This window comes from Zymoseptoria tritici, chromosome 4, assembly GCF_000219625.1.
Source record: "Zymoseptoria tritici IPO323 chromosome 4, whole genome shotgun sequence".
Lineage (NCBI taxonomy): Eukaryota > Fungi > Ascomycota > Dothideomycetes > Mycosphaerellales > Mycosphaerellaceae > Zymoseptoria > Zymoseptoria tritici.
The window spans coordinates 2,547,552-2,565,884 of NC_018215.1; the positions used below are offsets into that span (position 1 = coordinate 2,547,552).

The following is an 18,333-nucleotide window of genomic DNA, read 5'->3' on the forward strand; positions in this document are numbered from 1 at the left end:
GGGGAGTCCTGATGGTCTGCAAGATCGTCCTGTGGGTGTTGGCGTTCCTCCCTCAGCTCATCAAAGGGGCCCTCGTGCTCGAGTGCATCCTCGTGCTCTTCATCCTCGTTCTCGAAGTCCTCAGCAGAGTGCTGCTGATCGTTCTCATTACCCTCCTTCCTCATGTCGACTGCAGATAGCTTAATGCGCCATACATTGTTGGGGAGTTCCGACGTGGTGGTGGCCTTGTACCTGTCCAATTCGCGACGACATTCTTTACCCAGTGCGGGCAAATCGTCCCAATTACCGCGTTCAACGATAGGACGAAGTACATGCTCAAAGGCTGCTTCCCACGTCTTGACCAGGACCCTCTCGCCATGGGCTACAGACAAGAATTGCAAGAAAGGCTGAGACGAGAATCCGAACGCCGCTCTAGCGTTCACCCATAAAGCTCTCTGCTGATCTTCGAGACGGCGGATCACGCCTGTCATTCTGAGGCCCGCCGATTTCTTCTGCCGATCAAAGTGCAGTCTGACCATCAGCCGACCAGTGCTGATCTTGGGGCAGGATGGAATGCTAGACTCGAAGGTCAAATGCGCATCGATTCCTGGTCGTCCAGGTAGAAGATTTCCTATTCGCTGCAATGCATCACGGAATTTCCCCAGAGTAAATGAATCGATGCGAGAAATTTCTGCTGCCGCAAGGTGTTTGATATCAGCAAGCGACAACCTGTCTGAGTCGGGTGCATATTTTGAGCCCCAGACAATATTGAGCTTGGCTTTCCGGCAATCCGATACCTGTGCCATGCTTTCGTCCAACAAAACAGAGGAACAGACCGAGCCGCGGACAATCCGCAGGTGGAAATCGCTCGGTTCACTTCTTGTCGCTGCACTCTGCTCGTCTCTTCCTTGAGACGTCGCATCAAGCGCTGACCCCGCGACCTCACCGGCGTGGGATGGATCTTTCTCCAGGCTTTCTGCAGGTCCATTCTCCTGTGAGGGTGGGTCTCGGGCCACGGATATTTCTCCATCGGGCTCGATGACTCGAAAGGGAACCGTTGCATCCTTCTCTTCAACCGTCTGCTCGTCCGCTTCAAGTTCTGGTGCAAACTCAATGTCACTGGCATCTGCGACCGGAGCAGTATTGGCAGAAGCTTGAATATAGACATTTGCATCGCCGCTGCGAACTCTATCTTCGAATGTCTGTTCAGCTGCCCAGCGGGCCATCGCACGAGCGCCGTGTGGCTGGAGTGGTGCGATACTGACGTAAGCGTAGCCAAGGCTCAGGGAAGGGCTGCGGAACGCAAGAATCCTCAAGAGGGCTTCTGCAAGAGCAGAAGCGGCCGACACTGCATCGTCGAAAGCCGTTGCTTTGCTGATGCTCTCGATTACCACCTCGGCGGCACCCACGATATAAGCGACTTCCTCGGGTATCAGTGCCATTGTCTTTGCATTGGCTGTTGATTCGCTTGCTTGATTCGAGCTGACGAAGGCCCGAAGCTCTACGTCGATGGGGAGCCTGGATCTTGCACCAGCAATGGCTAGAGCTGAGATGTGAATGCGTGGAAGGTTCATCGTGAATCGGACTCCCGCTGGTCTTGGCGTTAAACTGATCCTGTAAGCCCTCGTAGTGCTTTCCCCACTGTCTGGTAATGGGATGGCCGCCGAGCGCAAGTAAATTGATGGTCTAGCAGCAGTGAGGAAGCATTCAAGACCCTTGCTGTCAGAACGTTGGCACGCAGCGTCGAAGATGGCGAACTCGTTGTCAACGTTCGATTTGCTGCTTTTCAAGGCTCTGGCCTTCCAGAATGTGTCGACACCCAACTTCGCTGATGCTTCGTCTGAACTACCTTGAATTAGGATTCCATATACCCCGCGTTTCGCAAGTACTCACAGAGTTTTATCTTTCCAACCCAACCACGACCCGGAAGCATTGAAATCCGGTGTGAGCTTGATGGCAGAGTTTGCCTCCAGCGTCGAAAGCATCTTCGGCCTCTCGATATCGGGCTCGATAGCAGAGTGCGATTCTAAGACCGGGAGCATCTTCAGGTCTGATCCTTCATCACCATCGCTGCTCTTCCGCACAGTGCCATCACTATTCAGTCGAATGCGTCGGACGTAGCGTCGTCCACGTGGAAAGTCCCTGATTAGATCGATATTCAGTTGGGCCAGATCTAGCACAGATGGGAGAGGCGACAACTTCAAGTGCTCAAGAAGTGCTCTTTGGACATCGAGCATCATCGAATCGCATGATGTCCAGCTGCTATACTGCTTCGTGGCGCGGGAAATGGCAAGATTCAAGCTGTCGGTGATGGATCTGAAGACAGAGCCATGCTGCAATCTTTCACTTCCCTCAAGAGCAGGTGAAACCCCATCGAAGGCGGCAGGCTTGAGTTCGCCGCCTATCGCCCACACGAGGCCAAAATCAGTATCAGCAGATCTGAATGGCAATGCACTGCCGGTCCTGGTATTGGCTTTAGTCGAGCTCCGTACGGTTGTGGGCTTGGAGAGAAGTATCTTATTGGTCTCCAAGGATATCCAGGGTCTTGATCGCAGGCCATCGCTAGACTTGCTGATCGCGCAATACACAGTCCATCCTGGGAGAGCGGTCTTGCTGAAGGTAGCCCTCCGCTCCAAAGATAGTGGCGACATCCTAGAAAAAAGTTGCACAAAAGCGTTTCGAGCATTGTCGCGATCTTTGAGCACGCAGACGGCGATTCTGGCGAGACATCCGAAGGCGTGCAAAGGACTGCTTGCAGCGAGAAGCTGTATGTCAGAGTCGGAGTTGAAGGGCTTCCTCAGCGATGCAATCGTTGCCTGCCAGCTATCCTGGGCCGAGCCATGCGTATACAATTTGACCGCCGCTCCGCCGAAGTGCTTCGACATCGTGTTTGGACTACGCAGATGCGTTAGTGGAGCTTTTGGCTGGATTGAAGCTTTACTCACATCGCGAATTTGCTGGTAGAGTACATCTGTAGGCAATTCTCTGGTCTAAATGCCTGCCAGTGCGATAATTGATCGCGTTCCGGTGGCAGCTCAGTAGTCGAAGATGCAGCGGAGACATCTGACACCAGTGGTGTGTCTGATTGGCGTATCTTGCGGACATGATGTCGACTTTGCCGTATACGCCGCACAATAGCACGGCGTAGGGGCATCTTGCCCGACACACTCACGTGCTGGAGTAGTGTAGCAGTCTCAATGCATTGCGAGGGTGTGGTAGTGAGATGGCAAGATGCAGCATTTGTCTTGCACTAGCTGATGTGCTGTTCCGCGAAGTGTCAAATGCCGCATCAAGCGAGCAACGTCGATGGTATGCGGTGGAACTCCGGTGGCATTTGGTTGACCGAAGATGTGAGGTCGACAATATACTTTTTGGTATCAGGCATCTCACGTGGAAGTCGCGATCCACTTGTGAAATTTTGGCCGCAGCTTAGTTTCCTGCCTTGGTGCCTGAGGCATGACTCAGGTTGCACGAAGAACAACGTCACGTTGTCTTTTGCCCTTCTTACCCGATCTCGAGGTCAGTGAGATACTGCCAGAAAGCATTCTTTCACGGCCATTTTGTCACGCATTGATCGCGACGTTAATCGCTCACGGCTCAATCATGCATCGCTGAAGGCGACTCGTGATTTTCTCATTCGCAACAGCCGAGAGAAGCCGACCACATGTGTTTAGTCATGGCGCTTGACCTCCGAGGCCGAGGCTCCTTCTCCACAGTCTATGAACCTACTCCATCTTCCCCAACAACGCCCCGTTTCTTGTCTTCAAAGTCACGACTGGACATCATCCTGTTCTCTCTATCACACCTCTTCTCACATACCACATTCATACTACCGCAATCATGTCTGCTCCCGACTCCTCCCCCCGTAAGCAACAACCCTCGGATCCAGGACCATCACATGCCAGCTAACACCTCCCGCAGAGCAGATCCGCACGGTGACGACTGATCTCCTCAAGATCAACCACCCCATCATGCTCGCCGGCATGAACGTCGCCGCCGGTCCCAAGCTCGCCGCCGCCGTCAGCAACGCAGGTGGAATCGGAGTCATCGGAGGTGTGGGATACACACCGGATATGCTCCGGGAGCAAATCGCGGAGCTCAAGGGATACCTCAAGGACAAGAACGCACCATTCGGTGTTGATCTGCTCCTTCCCCAAGTCGGAGGCAGTGCTCGCAAGACCAAGTACGTGGCATGAAAAAAAACCGGGTGGAGATACGGGAACATACACTAACAACACCCTCAGCTACGACTACACCAAGGGCAAGCTCGGCGAGCTCACCGAGATCATCATCGATTCCGGCGCCCGTCTGTTCGTCTCCGCCGTCGGTGTCCCACCCAAGCAGGTCGTCGACCGCCTCCACGAGGCTGGTATTCTCTACATGAACATGATCGGACACCCCAAGCACGTCAAGAAGTGCCTCGAGCTCGGCGTGGACATGATCTGCGCGCAGGGTGGCGAGGGTGGTGGCCACACTGGAGATGTTCCCACGACTGTCCTCATCCCAGCTGTTGCTGAGCTCTGCAAGGGCCACAAGTCTCCCATGACCGGCCAGCCCGTGCAGGTCATTGCTGCCGGTGGTATCTTTGACGGCAGAGGTTTGGCCGCTGCCCTCGCTCTCGGTGCCAGCGCCGTTTGGGTCGGAACCCGCTTCATTCTCGCAGAGGTAGGCATCACTGCATTGTATCTTTCCCCAACAAATCTAACACCCCCTCTCAGGAAGCCGGCGCCCCCCGCGCCCACCAAGAAGCCGTCCGCACCGCCGGTTTCGACGACAACGTCCGCACCATCATCTTCACCGGCCGCCCCCTCCGCGTCCGCAACAACCCCTACATCGCCAACTGGGAAGAGAACCGCCAGCAAGAGATCAAGGACCTCACATCCAAGGGCCACATTCCCGTCGAATGGGACATGGAGCGCATGGGCGACGATGTCGATGATGACACCATGGACAATGCCCGGCCGTTCCTCATGGGCAAGGCTGCGGCGGTTGTGAATCATAAGAAGTCGGCGAAGGTGATTATTGATGAGATGGTGCAGGGTGCTGTTGATACTTTCCATGCGAACTCTTCGACGTTGTCGGGTAAGAGTAAGTTGTAGATGGGAAAAGGGGCGGGGTGGATGTAGGGATTGTGGTTTGAGAGCTTCAAAATGTTGTTTTTATTTTGAACGGAAGCAGTCATTCGTCGATTTGATGGTTCTCGTTGTTTGGATCTACTGACTAGATGAACTTCCTGCCTTTCTGAGAACAGGATAGCTTACGAGTGCGGTGAAATGCGTCCACGTCTCGAGCAGTTTGCAAAAGAGTGTACAATGTCTCGATATTCTTTACATTAGTCTAACCTCCGTGATATTCACTCCCACGTCGTTGAACCGAGCAAAGCCATCCTGGACCTTATCCGTGCGCTCGTCGACGCTTCATATCGTGCATTGCTTTGGTACATGTGACCAGCTGCACCACAGTCTCAGCCCTGGAGTGGAGTCTCCCTGTCCGATGTTGATTCGAGAAAGCCCTACATCTTCAGAGGATATGCTCAATCTCACCATCCGACATTCGTCCAGCTCGCTATGCACGCTCCCAGAAGCATAGAGTGGTCGAAAATCGCACCGGTCCGGTAAGCACCCATCTCTGACCATATAATGAAGCCGCTCCCAGGCGCCTTGGACCGCAAGCGGATCACCAGTTCACACCAACCACATCCCAATCCATAACCACACGCTCATCCCTCACGCCTTACAAAGCCCATAAAACAACGTCCAAGTCAAAACAAAACTCATCAAACCCCCAAATAAATCTCCCATCCACAAATCACTCCCGGGACTCCAAAAGTACGCTTCGGCTTTCTTCTCCGCTTTCAAAGAGAAAATGAGTAGGGATACGATTCCGGTGCCGATGAAGTAGAAGATGAAACCGGGGAGGGATTCCAGACCGATTGTTCCCGCTGCGACGCCGAAGAGGGAGGCTGTTAGGGCGCGGATGTTGGAGACTGTCTGTGAGGAGGTTAGGAGGGTGGGATGCAGGAGGGTGAGGGAGAGGGGAGATGTACTCGCATGTTGTGTTGGACGGAGTCTTGGACGATGGGGGAGATGGCTAGTTCGCGTTCGTCTATCATTTTGGCGGGTTGGTGAGGAGGAGATTGTGGTAAATGTTGTTTCTTCTCCAAAGCGGATCGGGACGGAAAGTGCTATGCTTGGTCCTCCTTGGTAGCAGCTGGTGAAGTTTGTCTGGCCTGGAGGAGTTGCTGTTCGATTTCCAGTGGAGCTCAAGAAGCTTGTAAGATGATTCGATGGGATTGGGTCTGGAATTGGACAACGAGATGGAGTTGCTTAGAAGTCAGATATCGAGACGGCGAAAGTAATGGCCCGCCGTAGCTCATCACGTGTCAGTGTGGGGTTCCAAACGGCAGTCGCGCTAGAACTGATCAATTTCGGTCGCGTTAGAACTAAATCGCGTCTGCTTCTCTCACGAATTCAAAGTGTCGCCTTCTTCACATCACATCCCACCAACAGATCTTCCCACAGTCTCAATACACACAATACTCAATCCAACAACCAGAAACAACTACAACACAATTCAAGAGTACGCTCGCTCGCCTGAAAATCCTGCAATCTCCTCGCTGACAACCTCGCAGTGCTTGAAGCACGTTTGGAACAGGCTGCTCTGCTGAAGAAGGTACACACAAACAGTAATACTCTACCACTATGCCCTCATTCTGACCACCCCTCCAGGTCGTCGACGCCATCAAGGACCTCGTCCAAGACTGCAACTTCGACTGCAATGACTCCGGCATCGCCCTTCAAGCCATGGACAACTCCCACGTCGCGCTCGTGTCCATGATGCTCAAATCCGAATCCTTCTCGCCCTTTCGCTGCGACCGCAACATCGCCCTCGGCATCAACCTTGGCTCCCTCACCAAAGTCCTACGATGCGCCCAAGGAGAGGACATCCTCACCATGAAGGCGGAGGATGCGCCGGACGTTGTCAACTTCACTTTTGAGAGCGCCGAGAGCGACAGGATTAGCGAGTACGATATCAAGTTGATGGATATTGATCAAGAGCACTTGGGGATTCCGGATACCGAGTACGCGGCGACGATTACTCTGCCCAGCTCGGAGTTTCAGCGTATCACCAGGGATCTTGGTGCTCTGTCTGAGTCTGGTATGTTGTGGCATGAAGATTTTGGAAAGATGGAAGAACGGCCTCACTAACACAACAACAGTCTCCATCGAGTGCACAAAAGACGGCGTTAGCTTCAAGTGCAACGGCGACATCGGCAACGGTTCCGTCACTCTCCGCCAACACACCAACGTCGAAGACGAGGACAAGAACGTGGAGATCAACCTCTCAGAGCCCGTCGCATTGACCTTTTCCCTCAAATACCTCACCAACTTCTGCAAGGCTAGTGGACTCAGCAAGTCGGTGAAGCTCTGCCTCAGCAACGAGGTGCCACTTCTTGTCGAATACAGCTTGAGCAACAACAGCTTCTTGCGGTTCTACCTCGCACCAAAGGTAAAATTGCCTCCGTTCCGCTTTTGTCAAGATGACATGCTAATATTGAGATTCTCAGATTGGCGACGAGGAGTAGAACTCTAGCAGGAAGAATCTAGCTACTGGTGGTGCACCTTCTGGACCGCACGAGACTCGTGCTCTGGGCCACAACAGCTGGAGGCAGTTTGCGCGGGACTACGGAGGCATCGTCAGCTTTGTGGGACGTCAACTGGCGCTATGGTTATGTGAGATGGTTTCATGGCGCTATGCACGCCGTTTCACGGAAGAGAGAGGCATTGCACAATGGCTGGAGGCGGAAGGGGAAGAACCTCGTGTCTATAGATTCGGGGATACAGGTTTTGCATGCAAAGGACCGTGTCGGATCGACGGCAATGGCACTTGGGATGGGCAACGGGACGAGTGACTACTGCTCGATGGTGGGGGCCAGATAGCCGACGTGCCGGGGCTTTCGCTCGCGTGCTTTCTCCTGCAAGCCGGACGTCATCCATTGTTGATCGCTGCGATAACACAACCACTATCATCCCTGTCGCTTTTGAATAAAATCCCTCGAGACTCCCCTCCTCTTCTTCATTGTCATGCTCGACTTCTCAGATCGTGCAAAAATGGCGGAGAGCGACGACAACAACGTCCCCGAGACTCACGTCCTGGCGATTGCTAGCCATGTGCGTGCTCTACTATCGACACCATTGGGATGATAGCTGACAGTCAGTGAAAGGTGACATCTGGGTGAGTTGTCTAGCAGTAACATCAAGACAGCAGAAGGATCAACTGCTGAACGAAGCTCCCAGCTATGTCGGCAACACCATGGCCACCTTCTGCATGCAGACCTTGGGCTGCGAAGTCTCGGCCATTCACACCGTAAACTACAGTAAGTGACAAAAAGACCGTATACATCTCATCTCATCTCTGACAACACCTCCTCCACCAGGCAACCACGTCGGCTACAAACAATTCACCGGCCGCGCCTCCACCCCCACCGAAGTCGCCTCCCTCTACACCGGCCTCCAAAACACCCACCTCGACACCTTCTCCATGCTCCTAACCGGCTACAGCCCCTCGGCGTCCCTCGTGCACGAAATCGGGCGCATCGGCCGCTCCTGCCGTCTCCGCTCCAACACGCGCCCGGGTTCCTTTTTCTGGATCCTCGACCCCGTCATGGGGGACAATGGGAGGATTTATGTCGCGGAGGATACGGTTCCGGCGTATAAGAGTTTGTTGAAGGATGCGGATTGTGTTTTGCCGAATCAGTTCGAGGCGGAGTTGTTGAGTGGGGTGAGGATTGGGGATTGGGAGGGGTTGAGGGGGGCGGTGGAGGGGTTGCATGGGGGATATCAGCTTGCGCATGTTGTTGTTACGAGCGTGAAGTTGCCCCGTGAGGGAGAAGGGGGGGAGGAGGAGGAGGGGATGTTGTGGGTTATCGGATCGAGTGCCACGAAAGAGGGCAAGGCGAGGATGTTTCGGATTCAAGTCCCCGCGCTGCCGGTATTTTTTAGTGGCACGGGGGACATGTTCGCTGCGTTACTGACTGCAAGGCTGAGAGAGGCTGCGAGTCAGGCGGGGGTTTTGGGGGAGAAGAGTTGGAGGAGTCCGGATGAGGTTGTGGCGGAGGAGTTGCCGCTTGCGAAGGCGATGGAGAAGGTGTTGGCGAGTATGCAGGCTGTGTTGAAGGATACGGCGAGGCATTATAATGAGGTGCTGCGAAGTTTGGAGGAGGGGGAGCCGTTGAATGAGGGGAAGGGCGAGGAGGCGGGGAAGGAGGAGGACGTGAGTCGGCATTTGAAGTTGACGAGGGCGGCGGAGGTGAGGGTTGTGAGGAATGCGAGGGCGTTGAGGGAGCCGCCGAATTTGGGGGAGTTTAAGGCGGTGGCGGTGAGGGGTAGGAATGTGGTGGAGGAGAAGGAGGAGTGGAAGCATGGGCGAGACGATGAGGAGGTTAAGGAGGCGGCGGATGAGTTGGGGGTGCTGAAAGTTGCGCCGGGGATTACGGGGCGGAGTCATCAGACGTGAGGTGATGGGCGAGGAGTGCATTGAAGTTGAAGCTAGGTAGATACCCGTACATATGTGAACAAGCGATCACAGCAATCCGAGAAGCAAAGCGAGCAATATTGTACATTCAATGGTGGTCCCACTGCAGCCCAGGGCAGCCCATATTTGTTGTGGATCATCAGACTGACCATTAGTGAAGTGCACGTGAGTGCACGTAACTAGTGCCAAGGCATTCCCACACACAGATAGCTGAAGTGAGAATCTCACACTTGAGATTCTCTCTGCATGACAATATATACCTACCAATCAGAGGTCTTCTTCCACTCAGCTTAAGCCTAATCACAACAGGTTATGAGCCCGGCGTAACTACTGCACACTTAAGGAAGAATTGTCTGTTCTAAGCGCAGCCACTGGAACCTTACTGTACACTGTTTAGACAGTTGACTAGCGAGCCGAGAAAGAGCCAGTTACAACAACAGCCGCAATGCAGGCCAATAAGTTCAAGACTGCGAAGGAGAATGAAGTCCTAAGAAAGGGAAGCAACTTCTTAGACTGGTTAAGGATGCTCAAAGCAGCCCTTATGGACAAGGAGGTGTTGGGCTATGTCTTTCATAACATTCCCTAGTGCCCTGCCTAACCAAAGCTAGGAATTAAAGTCAGATATCCCTCTCTACCAACTGAGGAGAGTACTGCTTTATCCTCCCAGGCTCCAACTCCTTCCCAAAAAGAAGGAGGGGACACTCTAGTAACAGAACCTATTCTGACTGGTGGACTAAGACCAACTCCTCTCTAAGTCTGGCACAAGCATGACCTGATTGCATACGGGATTGTCAGCAAAAGGATTAACCAATCTCTAAGGCCCAACTTTGGGGATACAGAGAAGACAGCTAAGGAACTGTATAATACTGTTGCAGCTACCTACAGGCCTGTTGTGACTATAAACATTCATGACAGCCTGAGGATTCTTGGAATCAGCAACATCAAGATCTAAGGAACAAACACTTAGAAGTACTGTAAGGACTTCCAGAAGTGGCATTACAAGTACATCTCTGCAACAGAACAATACTCCAGGTCTAAGAGCATTCCAGTCTTAAAGCTCACCTTTAGTAATGAGCAGATTAGGCTGTTCTTTATCTAGGGCCTCTACTATCTGGAATACCTAAGAAGCTGGAGACAATCCTATTATATTAAGAACACAACTCTTGAAGAGCTGATTACCTTATTGATTAAGGAACCTCCTCTACAGACATAGAGGACAGCAGGAGGATTTGGGGGTGCTGCAGTAGATGATGATTAGTGTACTGAGTGTACCCATCATATCTACATAAATGCAGATTGCTTCAAGAAGCACCCTGACAAGGCCCCAAAGTCCTGGGTATACAGAGGAAAAGGAGGATCTGACAAGGACAAGAAGAAGTCCCAAGATAAGAGCAAGAGACATAACAAGAAGGGAGGAAAGGGTGCTGCAGCAATCAAGCCTATCTCCTCTTCTAATGCAGGCTCAGGCTCTGATTTAGACAGCTTATTTGCAGGAGCAGCAATTGCTGCCGCTGGAATACAAAGGAGTAACACTATTGTCTGGGATTCTGGTATATTATACCACTTCTTTAACAACAAGTCCTGGTTCTTAGACCTCAAACCCCTAGAAACCCTAATCAGGTTCTCTCAAGCTATTGGACAAAGCACAGTTACACACTCAGGAAGTATGAGGATCATAATGAAGTACAAGGGGAATAAGTCAAACATCACCTTGCAAGATGTGTTGTACTCTCCTAACTCTGATCACAACCTTATCTTAGCAGAGACTCTCTGGCTGAAGTGCAAGGTCCACCTGGACAGGCCATCTTTATGCATTCTAAGGAATGACAAGAAGATAGGCAAGGTTTAGTCCACTTATAATGTTCTGATCCTCTAGAATGCAACTGTCTCTCTCCCTGAGGGGAGTACCAAAGTTGCTTCTACAACTGACAGGAACATGTCCTGTCTAGCCTTTGCCATGCCTAAGGCTGACACAACAAGATGGCACCAGAGACTAGGCCATGTAGGGAACAAGATTCTTAGTGCAACAAAGGCTTAAGTCCAAGGACTTGAGCAGATTGACACATCTACACTTGAGCACTGTGAGCTATGCAAGCTTGCAAGGTCACAGAGAGTGGTGTTAAGAACTCTAAGACTAACACCTCAATCCTCATTGGATGAGGTCCACATTGACATTGTGGGACCAATCTTTCTACTGGACATCTTTGGATGCAAGTACATCCTTATGATTACTGATGCAAAGTCAAGAAGGAGATGGGCTATCTTCTGCAAGCTTAAATCACAAGCTGCACAAATCATTAAGAAATAGACTACCAAGACATTCAACTAGTACAAAAAGATGGTCAAGATCTGGTTCTCAGATGGAGGAGGAGAGTTTGACAATAATGATCTGATTACATTTGCAGAGAATGAGGGACTGAGATGGGATTTCTTAGCTCCCTATACTCCTAAGCAGAATGGAATTGCAGAATTATCTAACAAGGTTATCCTTAACAAGGCAAGAGCAATGATGATTGACTCTGGCCTACCTCTCCCTCTCTGGAGTTTTGCAGTTGCACATGCAATCTTCCTTACTAACAGGCTAGTATGCCTGTTAACTAACAAGATTCCTCTTTAGGAATTTGATTAAGATCTCAATGCTGGAACTCCATATATTAATCTGACAAAGGTTAGGAGATTTGGATGCAGAGCATATCTGCATGATTAGGGGAGACCTGATTCATAGAAGTTCCATCCCAGAGCAGAGAAATACTGGAATCTGGGATTCTAGGAGAACACTTTAACTAACTATATGGTTTAGAAGTTTGAACCATCTACCCTTGCCAGGTTTCAGCACAAGATTGTGACCTCTCCTTATGTAACACACAATGAGGATGAGGTATACAGCATAATACCTGCTGCCCTGGACTTCTAGGGGGAGAGTTTCCTGCAACTAATGCAACCTATTGCCACAGAACAGGAAGTCCATGCTATCCACACTGAGGATTAAGATCAGGGCTAGGATGCCTAAGGGCAAGATGCCTAACCTCTCACTACTTCTTATCTTCAAGAAGTAGAGAACATGTTTGATACTATGCAGAGAGAGAGAAACCAAGCCTCCCTTTCAACATCTTAGGGGGAGCAAACATCAGGTTAGGACATACAGTCCTAGGATGACTAACACAAGCAGTCTGAGCCTAATCAGCCAGAGGCTACTAAGCATAAAGAAGCCTCCCAGCCAGCTCAGGGGGAGCATGTTTCTGAGGAAATAGGAAGTCCTGAGGGATTCCAAGGAAGTCCTAAGGGATTCCAGGAGCAGGCTAATGCCTTATTAACACAGCCACAACATTAAGCATCAGCAGAGAATTGCCCTGAAAGGGAAGACCTCCAAGATCATGCCATAACTCCCTTCCCAGACATTTATGTCACAGGAAAGAGGAAAGCAGGGAGAAGCCCTGAGAGACCTGAGAAATTAGGCAATAAAGCAAGTCCTGAAAGCTTAGGCACATTCAGACTCTTAAGAAGTGGAAGATCAGTTGTGAGAAAAGACTACAGCAAGATCCAGAAGATGGGACTTAAAGCAACAAATCCCAATCTGTCTGATCCTAAGACAGTCAAGGAAGCTCTCTCCAGATCTGACCACAAGGAATGGGAGAAAGCTATCATTAAGGAAGCTAAGTCACTTGAGTCCACAGGATGCCTTGAATGGAAACTTATTAGCACCCTCCCTAAGGGGAGAGTCCCTCTTACAGGGAAATGGGTCTTTAAGATCAAGGTGCTCCTAGATGGAACTGTAGAGAAGTACAAGGCCAGATGGACAGCTAGGGGATTCACACAAAGGAAGGGACTTAACTATGTTAATACCTTTGCTCCCACCCTAAGAGCTGCAACAGGGAGAATACTTCTGTCCCTCTTAGTTAACTTTGGCTGGAAGAGGAGACAAGTTGATGTTAAGACTGCATTCCTAAATCCAAACCTGGATAAGCAGATCTTTATTAAGCCACTAGAGGGAGCTTATCTCTTTAAGAAAGATGCCCACAAGTACATTATACATGTTAAGAAAGGACTGTATGGGCTTAAGCAGGCAGCTGCTCTCTGGCACTACGATGCTGTGGACACTCTCTAAAAGCTTGGTCTGACAAGAACTGTTAGTGACGCTTGCCTCTTTTAAGGGAAAGGCATCCTTGTTCTCCTTCATGTAGATGACTTCCAGATCTTTAGACAGTCAGACCATAAGATTGACAAGCTAATCAAGGGATTGGAGCAGAAGTACACAATCAAGGTTGTTAATACCAATGTCTTTCTTGGACTTTACCTAAAGGAAGGGAAAGATGGCTCTATGTCTGTCTCTTAGGAACACTATTCTAGAGACAAACTCTAAGGACATGGTCTTAGCAATGCAAAGAGTGTCAAGTACCCCCTTAACACCCTCCTTAAACCCCTCCAGGATGAGGGAACAAAGGAGGACTATGATCTCTTTAACAAGATTATTGGGGAACTGCAACATCTGTCAAACCATACTAGACCAGACATCAGTTTTGCTGTCAACTACTGTGCAAGGTTCCTTTAGAACCTAGGACCTTTGCATGTTCAGGCAGCTAAACACATCTGGAGATATGTTGCAGGCACAATTGACAAGTGCCTTGTGTATAGGAAAACCAAGGAGCAAATTTAGATTAAAGCATTCTTAGACTCTGACTTTGCTGGTGATCCTAGCACATCCAGGTCTACCTTAGGAATGCTCTTCAAAATTGCAGGAGGCCCAGTTGTCTGGAGATCTTAACTGCAGAAAGAAGTGGTGCTGTCTAGCACTGAGGCAGAGTACCTCTCTCTCACTAAGGCAACAAGAGAAGTGAATTGGGTGAGGAATCTTATTAATGAGCTCCAGCCCTTCACCCAGGCCAAAAGCATTTCTACTATCCTTATTAAAGTGGACAATCAATCAGCCATCAGCCTTGTGGAAAACTATGCCAACTCCAAAAGATCAAGACATGTCTCTCTTAGGAACCATTACTGCAGAGAACAACATGACAAGGGGAGTATCAAGGTGGAGTTTGTGAGGACAGACATGCAGCTTGCAGACTGTCTAACAAAACCAAAATCCCCAAACACTATCCTCTGATGTATGGATCTATGAATCCAGCAAAAAGATACTCATGTGTCCATATTAGGCAGCTAACATGGACACATGAGAGAGGCTGATACAGGAATTGAACCTGTGACCTTCTGATTTGTGGTTAGAAATCATACCACTAGACTAACCAGCCCTTGATGAGAAGAGGGAAATTGCTCTCAAATTTATGCCTCAATACCTGCATTCCCACCTGAGAAGGATTCCCTCCCTGGAATTACACTATTTCATTTGTTACAAAACTGAGAAGTACAACACTCAGAACACTCATTTTATTCTCATCTGTACAAAGGAAAGGAGGCAACTACACACCTCCACAAAAGCATCTAAGAAACTATAAGAAAAACACCTAGCTGAAGAAAAACTTTTCCATGAAAACCCAAAAGCATCAGAGCATGTCCTAGAACCTGCAGCCTGCCCCCCTAAAACTACTACCAAAAGACCAAGCCAATTCCCCTAGAATCTTAACTTAAAGCCTAGGAGAATGTTAGTTTCTATTAGGGAAGAAGGGATTTTAAGGAGAACATACACAGGATGCTGTGCTACCAACTACTGCTTCATCTCTGCCTTGTTAGAGCCTGACATTTGGCTAAGAGGAGTCTAGTTATAGCACAACACAAGTCCCTAAGGATTAGGAGTTGTTAGACCAGGGTAGTTTTCCACTAGGAAGGCCCACTCCCTTAGGTTGTACAGCTCCTCTATCACTATGTTAATGAGGTCTGTAGTGAGGAGATCCTTATTGAGCTTAGCTATGAACCTATTAAAGCAAGCTACAAAAGAGAAGGGACCCCAAGCCCTAACATTCACTCTGTTGTAGTGTCTATTCATCTCTCCTCTGATGAGTCGATGCATAGTCTGATGTGCTACAGAACTATCTTTGTGGATCTATAGGAGATCTCCACTGCTAACAGCTCTTGCTTTATCGATGACTTGCTAGAAGGTTTTCCTGGGGACAGAGAAAGCTGCTCTTCTTCCAGAAGCTATGGCCAGTAATGTAGATTGTGTTGTTAACAGCTGTAAGGGATGGATAATAGATTAGCTGATAAATTAGCTAAATGGATGAGAGGTGTGGATTGTAAAGTGGAGGAATGAAAAAGATGGAAGAAGATGCTTTTTAACAAGCTGAAGCCGAGCATTGGCCACGTGGTGGGTGAATACCTGCCATATCCAGGTGACAGACAGCTCGTGATGATGCAGCTGCTGATAGGGGAGTGTTGTGGATCATTAGACTGACCATCAGTGAAGTGCACGTGAGTGCACGTGACTAGTGCTAAGGCATTCCTACATACAGATAGCTGAAGTGAGAATCTCACACTTGAGATTCTCTCTGCATGACAATATATACCTACTAATCAGAGGTCTTCTTCCACTCAGCTTAAGCCCAATCACAACAATATTCGTCCAGCTTACTCAGCGCCGAGCTGGCTTCTGCTTTCCTCCACCTCAACTCCAATGCCTCTCCGACCCCCGTCACAATCAAAGCAAAAGTCTTGAACTAGGTATCGACCACTTTCAACACACACCAATGAATCGATGATGCAACGCTCTCCGGTCATCGGCAAGGACTGTCCTTTCCCAGAGGTCGCCGACAGTCTCGAACCATTCATCAAAACCCGCCAGGAAACCAACGCGATCCGACAGGGCTTGCAGTCTACATTGCCACTATCCACCATTCATGTCTCGCAGCCTCTTCCTTCGGAGGACATCAAACCAGCGCGTCTCATCGGCGTGAGGAGAGCGTACTATCGTGCTCTGCAGGCTCATAATGCCGCGCAGGCGAAGTACGCGGCTGTTAAGGAGGAGCTTGCGCAGCTTTCTGCGGCGGGAGAACATGATGCACCGAAGGAAGCAGACGCTGGCTCCAACTTTCTCACGGACTCATACATCCCTCTGATCCGGCAACGCGAAAAACACCGAAAACTCCTCGTCATCGACAAAGCTCTCACCAAAGTCACGCAAGTCGGCAGCGAAGCAATTACTGAATCTTTCGACACTGTAGCTCAGCGTGAAGTCGGGGAGTTACCCGGTCTACCCTCCGCTTCACTCTCGGCGGATCGGGAGGACTCGGAGTATGATTTATTGAGACTGAAGAAGGCGATCCTTTCCACTCGGCAGCAAATTTCCGAGCACGAGAAGCATTCTGCGAGAGCGAAGAAGCAGATTGAAGGGCGCGGGATGAAAGTGGATGGTAAAGCCGACTTGAAAGCGCTGCAGAAGACTCACATGGCGTTGACGATGTGGATGGAAAGTCAATTGGGACTAATTGGAGACGTGGAAGCTCCCACGCCAAAAGCGGCAGATACGACGGGTAACGCGAACAGCGCGCCGGAGTTCACGATCCGCGATATTGAGGAGTTGTACGAGACTTATCTCTCCGCGCGGACACGACTACTTCAACTCGTCGCTCATCCTCCTGCTCCTGGTCCACCACCTCCTCCTCCGTTCATCAACAGCCGTGCTCAAAATCCATCCGACGCAACGAACGATCAACACCCCCTCCTCACACCCTCCATCCTAGCTCTCCCCTACCTCCACCCTCTACTCACCGCACACACCACCACCTCCTCTCTCACGCAGCAAACTTCCCATGTCCGCCGATCTCTCGCGCAGTCGGAATTTCGCACGCAGGAGTTGCTGGGGAGACTAGCGGATGAAAGTCATTTGCTGCCGCCGGATTTATCGAGGAGTGGAAGCGGGGTTGGAGGCAAGGCGTGGAGGGATGCAGGGAGGGCAGCGGGGGTCAAGACGAGGGAGGTGGCTTTGGGGAGGGTGCGGGCGGGTTTGGGGTTTGTGGAGATGGCGGAGGGGGTGGTGGGGGAGATTGAGGGGATGGAGAGGGGAGGTAGTAGTGGGTGAGGTGAGGTGAGTGGGAGGGGGACGATGGAAGGAGGTGATGGAATGAGGTGATGGGAGGAAAGATGCGAGGTACCGCTACCTGGTATTGGATCTGGGAAGTTTGGTTTGGATTTCCAAGCGCCGGGCCGTGGATACATCAGTCCTCCATACCCGCTGAGAAATCTGCTCGTTGAGATGAAGCAATCGCGAAGCAATTCTCCAGACTAATAATGTCTGGGCAGCGAAACTCCATCGTGTCGGGCAGCGATTACTGTCTTAGCTTTCTTGCTCAATTGCCGAAAAATTCCGCCGATGTTTGTCGTCAGATTGAATGGAAAGGTACAGACTTCGCATACGGATTTCCGAGGACTTTTTTCCGCGGAGTGGACCTGGAAAAGAACATGCAAGGCGTAAGGAGCGGGGTATCGATACGATAATTGTCAGAGGACGATGGGGGCGAGCTCTTACGCCGGCATCTTTTCCCGGCGCTACTTGGAGAACGCGGTGAACTTTCATCGCCGAGTCGGCAGTGGGCCGCTCGACGCTGTTTCCCTCTCAAGAGGGTAGAAAACGCTTCGCCCAAGTTCGCACGCGACGATCTTTGCATCGATTGGCACCTCCAGCCCGACGCTATTTCTCTCCTCCAGAATGCAGACAGAGATGTCGATGTTTTGACACGCTTGGGCTTGGCAATGTGGTAAAAAAAAAATCATGAAGCATCCGCTGCTGTTGGCAGCTGTGGATATGACTCGGCTTGTTCGTCGGAGGGTGGGGTTCTATTTAGGTTGAGAGTATATGCATGTTGGCTACTCTTCTTGCAGCGAGGTGGGTTATCTCCGCTGGAGACGATGAGGATGTATTGCCTGAAGCACACG

The 18,333-nt window shown here is 50.6% G+C and overlaps 5 protein-coding genes across 5 annotated transcripts; 4 read left to right on the top strand and 1 right to left on the bottom strand.

Moving 5' to 3' along the window:
• Positions 1-3,752: 3,752 nt before the first annotated feature.
• Positions 3,753-5,274, top strand: MYCGRDRAFT_104314 (uncharacterized protein; the record flags this gene model as incomplete). The annotated part of the gene is made up of 4 exons (XM_003853097.1): positions 3,753-3,844; positions 3,901-4,162; positions 4,224-4,644; positions 4,698-5,274. 4 exons carry the CDS (start codon positions 3,820-3,822, stop codon positions 5,076-5,078), a joined length of 1,089 nt encoding a protein of 362 aa, XP_003853145.1.
• A 399-nt stretch (positions 5,275-5,673) lies between these two features.
• On the bottom strand, positions 5,674-6,230 carry MYCGRDRAFT_80611 (uncharacterized protein; the record flags this gene model as incomplete). Its single annotated transcript, XM_003853183.1, has 2 exons — positions 5,674-5,969; positions 6,026-6,230. The coding sequence occupies 2 exons, from the start codon at positions 6,089-6,091 to the stop codon at positions 5,706-5,708; spliced, it is 330 nt and encodes a 109-aa protein (XP_003853231.1).
• A 261-nt stretch (positions 6,231-6,491) lies between these two features.
• Positions 6,492-7,564, top strand: MYCGRDRAFT_100061 (uncharacterized protein; the record flags this gene model as incomplete). The annotated part of the gene is made up of 5 exons (XM_003853098.1): positions 6,492-6,558; positions 6,611-6,651; positions 6,708-7,137; positions 7,199-7,488; positions 7,547-7,564. Coding segments are annotated over 5 exons (780 nt in total).
• Positions 7,565-8,095: 531 nt separating this feature from the next.
• Positions 8,096-9,327, top strand: MYCGRDRAFT_58483 (uncharacterized protein; the record flags this gene model as incomplete). Its single annotated transcript, XM_003853099.1, has 4 exons — positions 8,096-8,150; positions 8,204-8,214; positions 8,277-8,356; positions 8,417-9,327. Coding segments are annotated over 2 exons (975 nt in total), but the record flags the coding sequence as incomplete, so codon positions are not given.
• A 6,832-nt stretch (positions 9,328-16,159) lies between these two features.
• MYCGRDRAFT_92862 (uncharacterized protein) lies at positions 16,160-17,479 on the top strand (the record flags this gene model as incomplete). Its single annotated transcript, XM_003853100.1, has 1 exon — positions 16,160-17,479. One exon carries the CDS (start codon positions 16,160-16,162, stop codon positions 17,477-17,479), a length of 1,320 nt encoding a protein of 439 aa, XP_003853148.1.
• Positions 17,480-18,333: the final 854 nt, after the last annotated feature.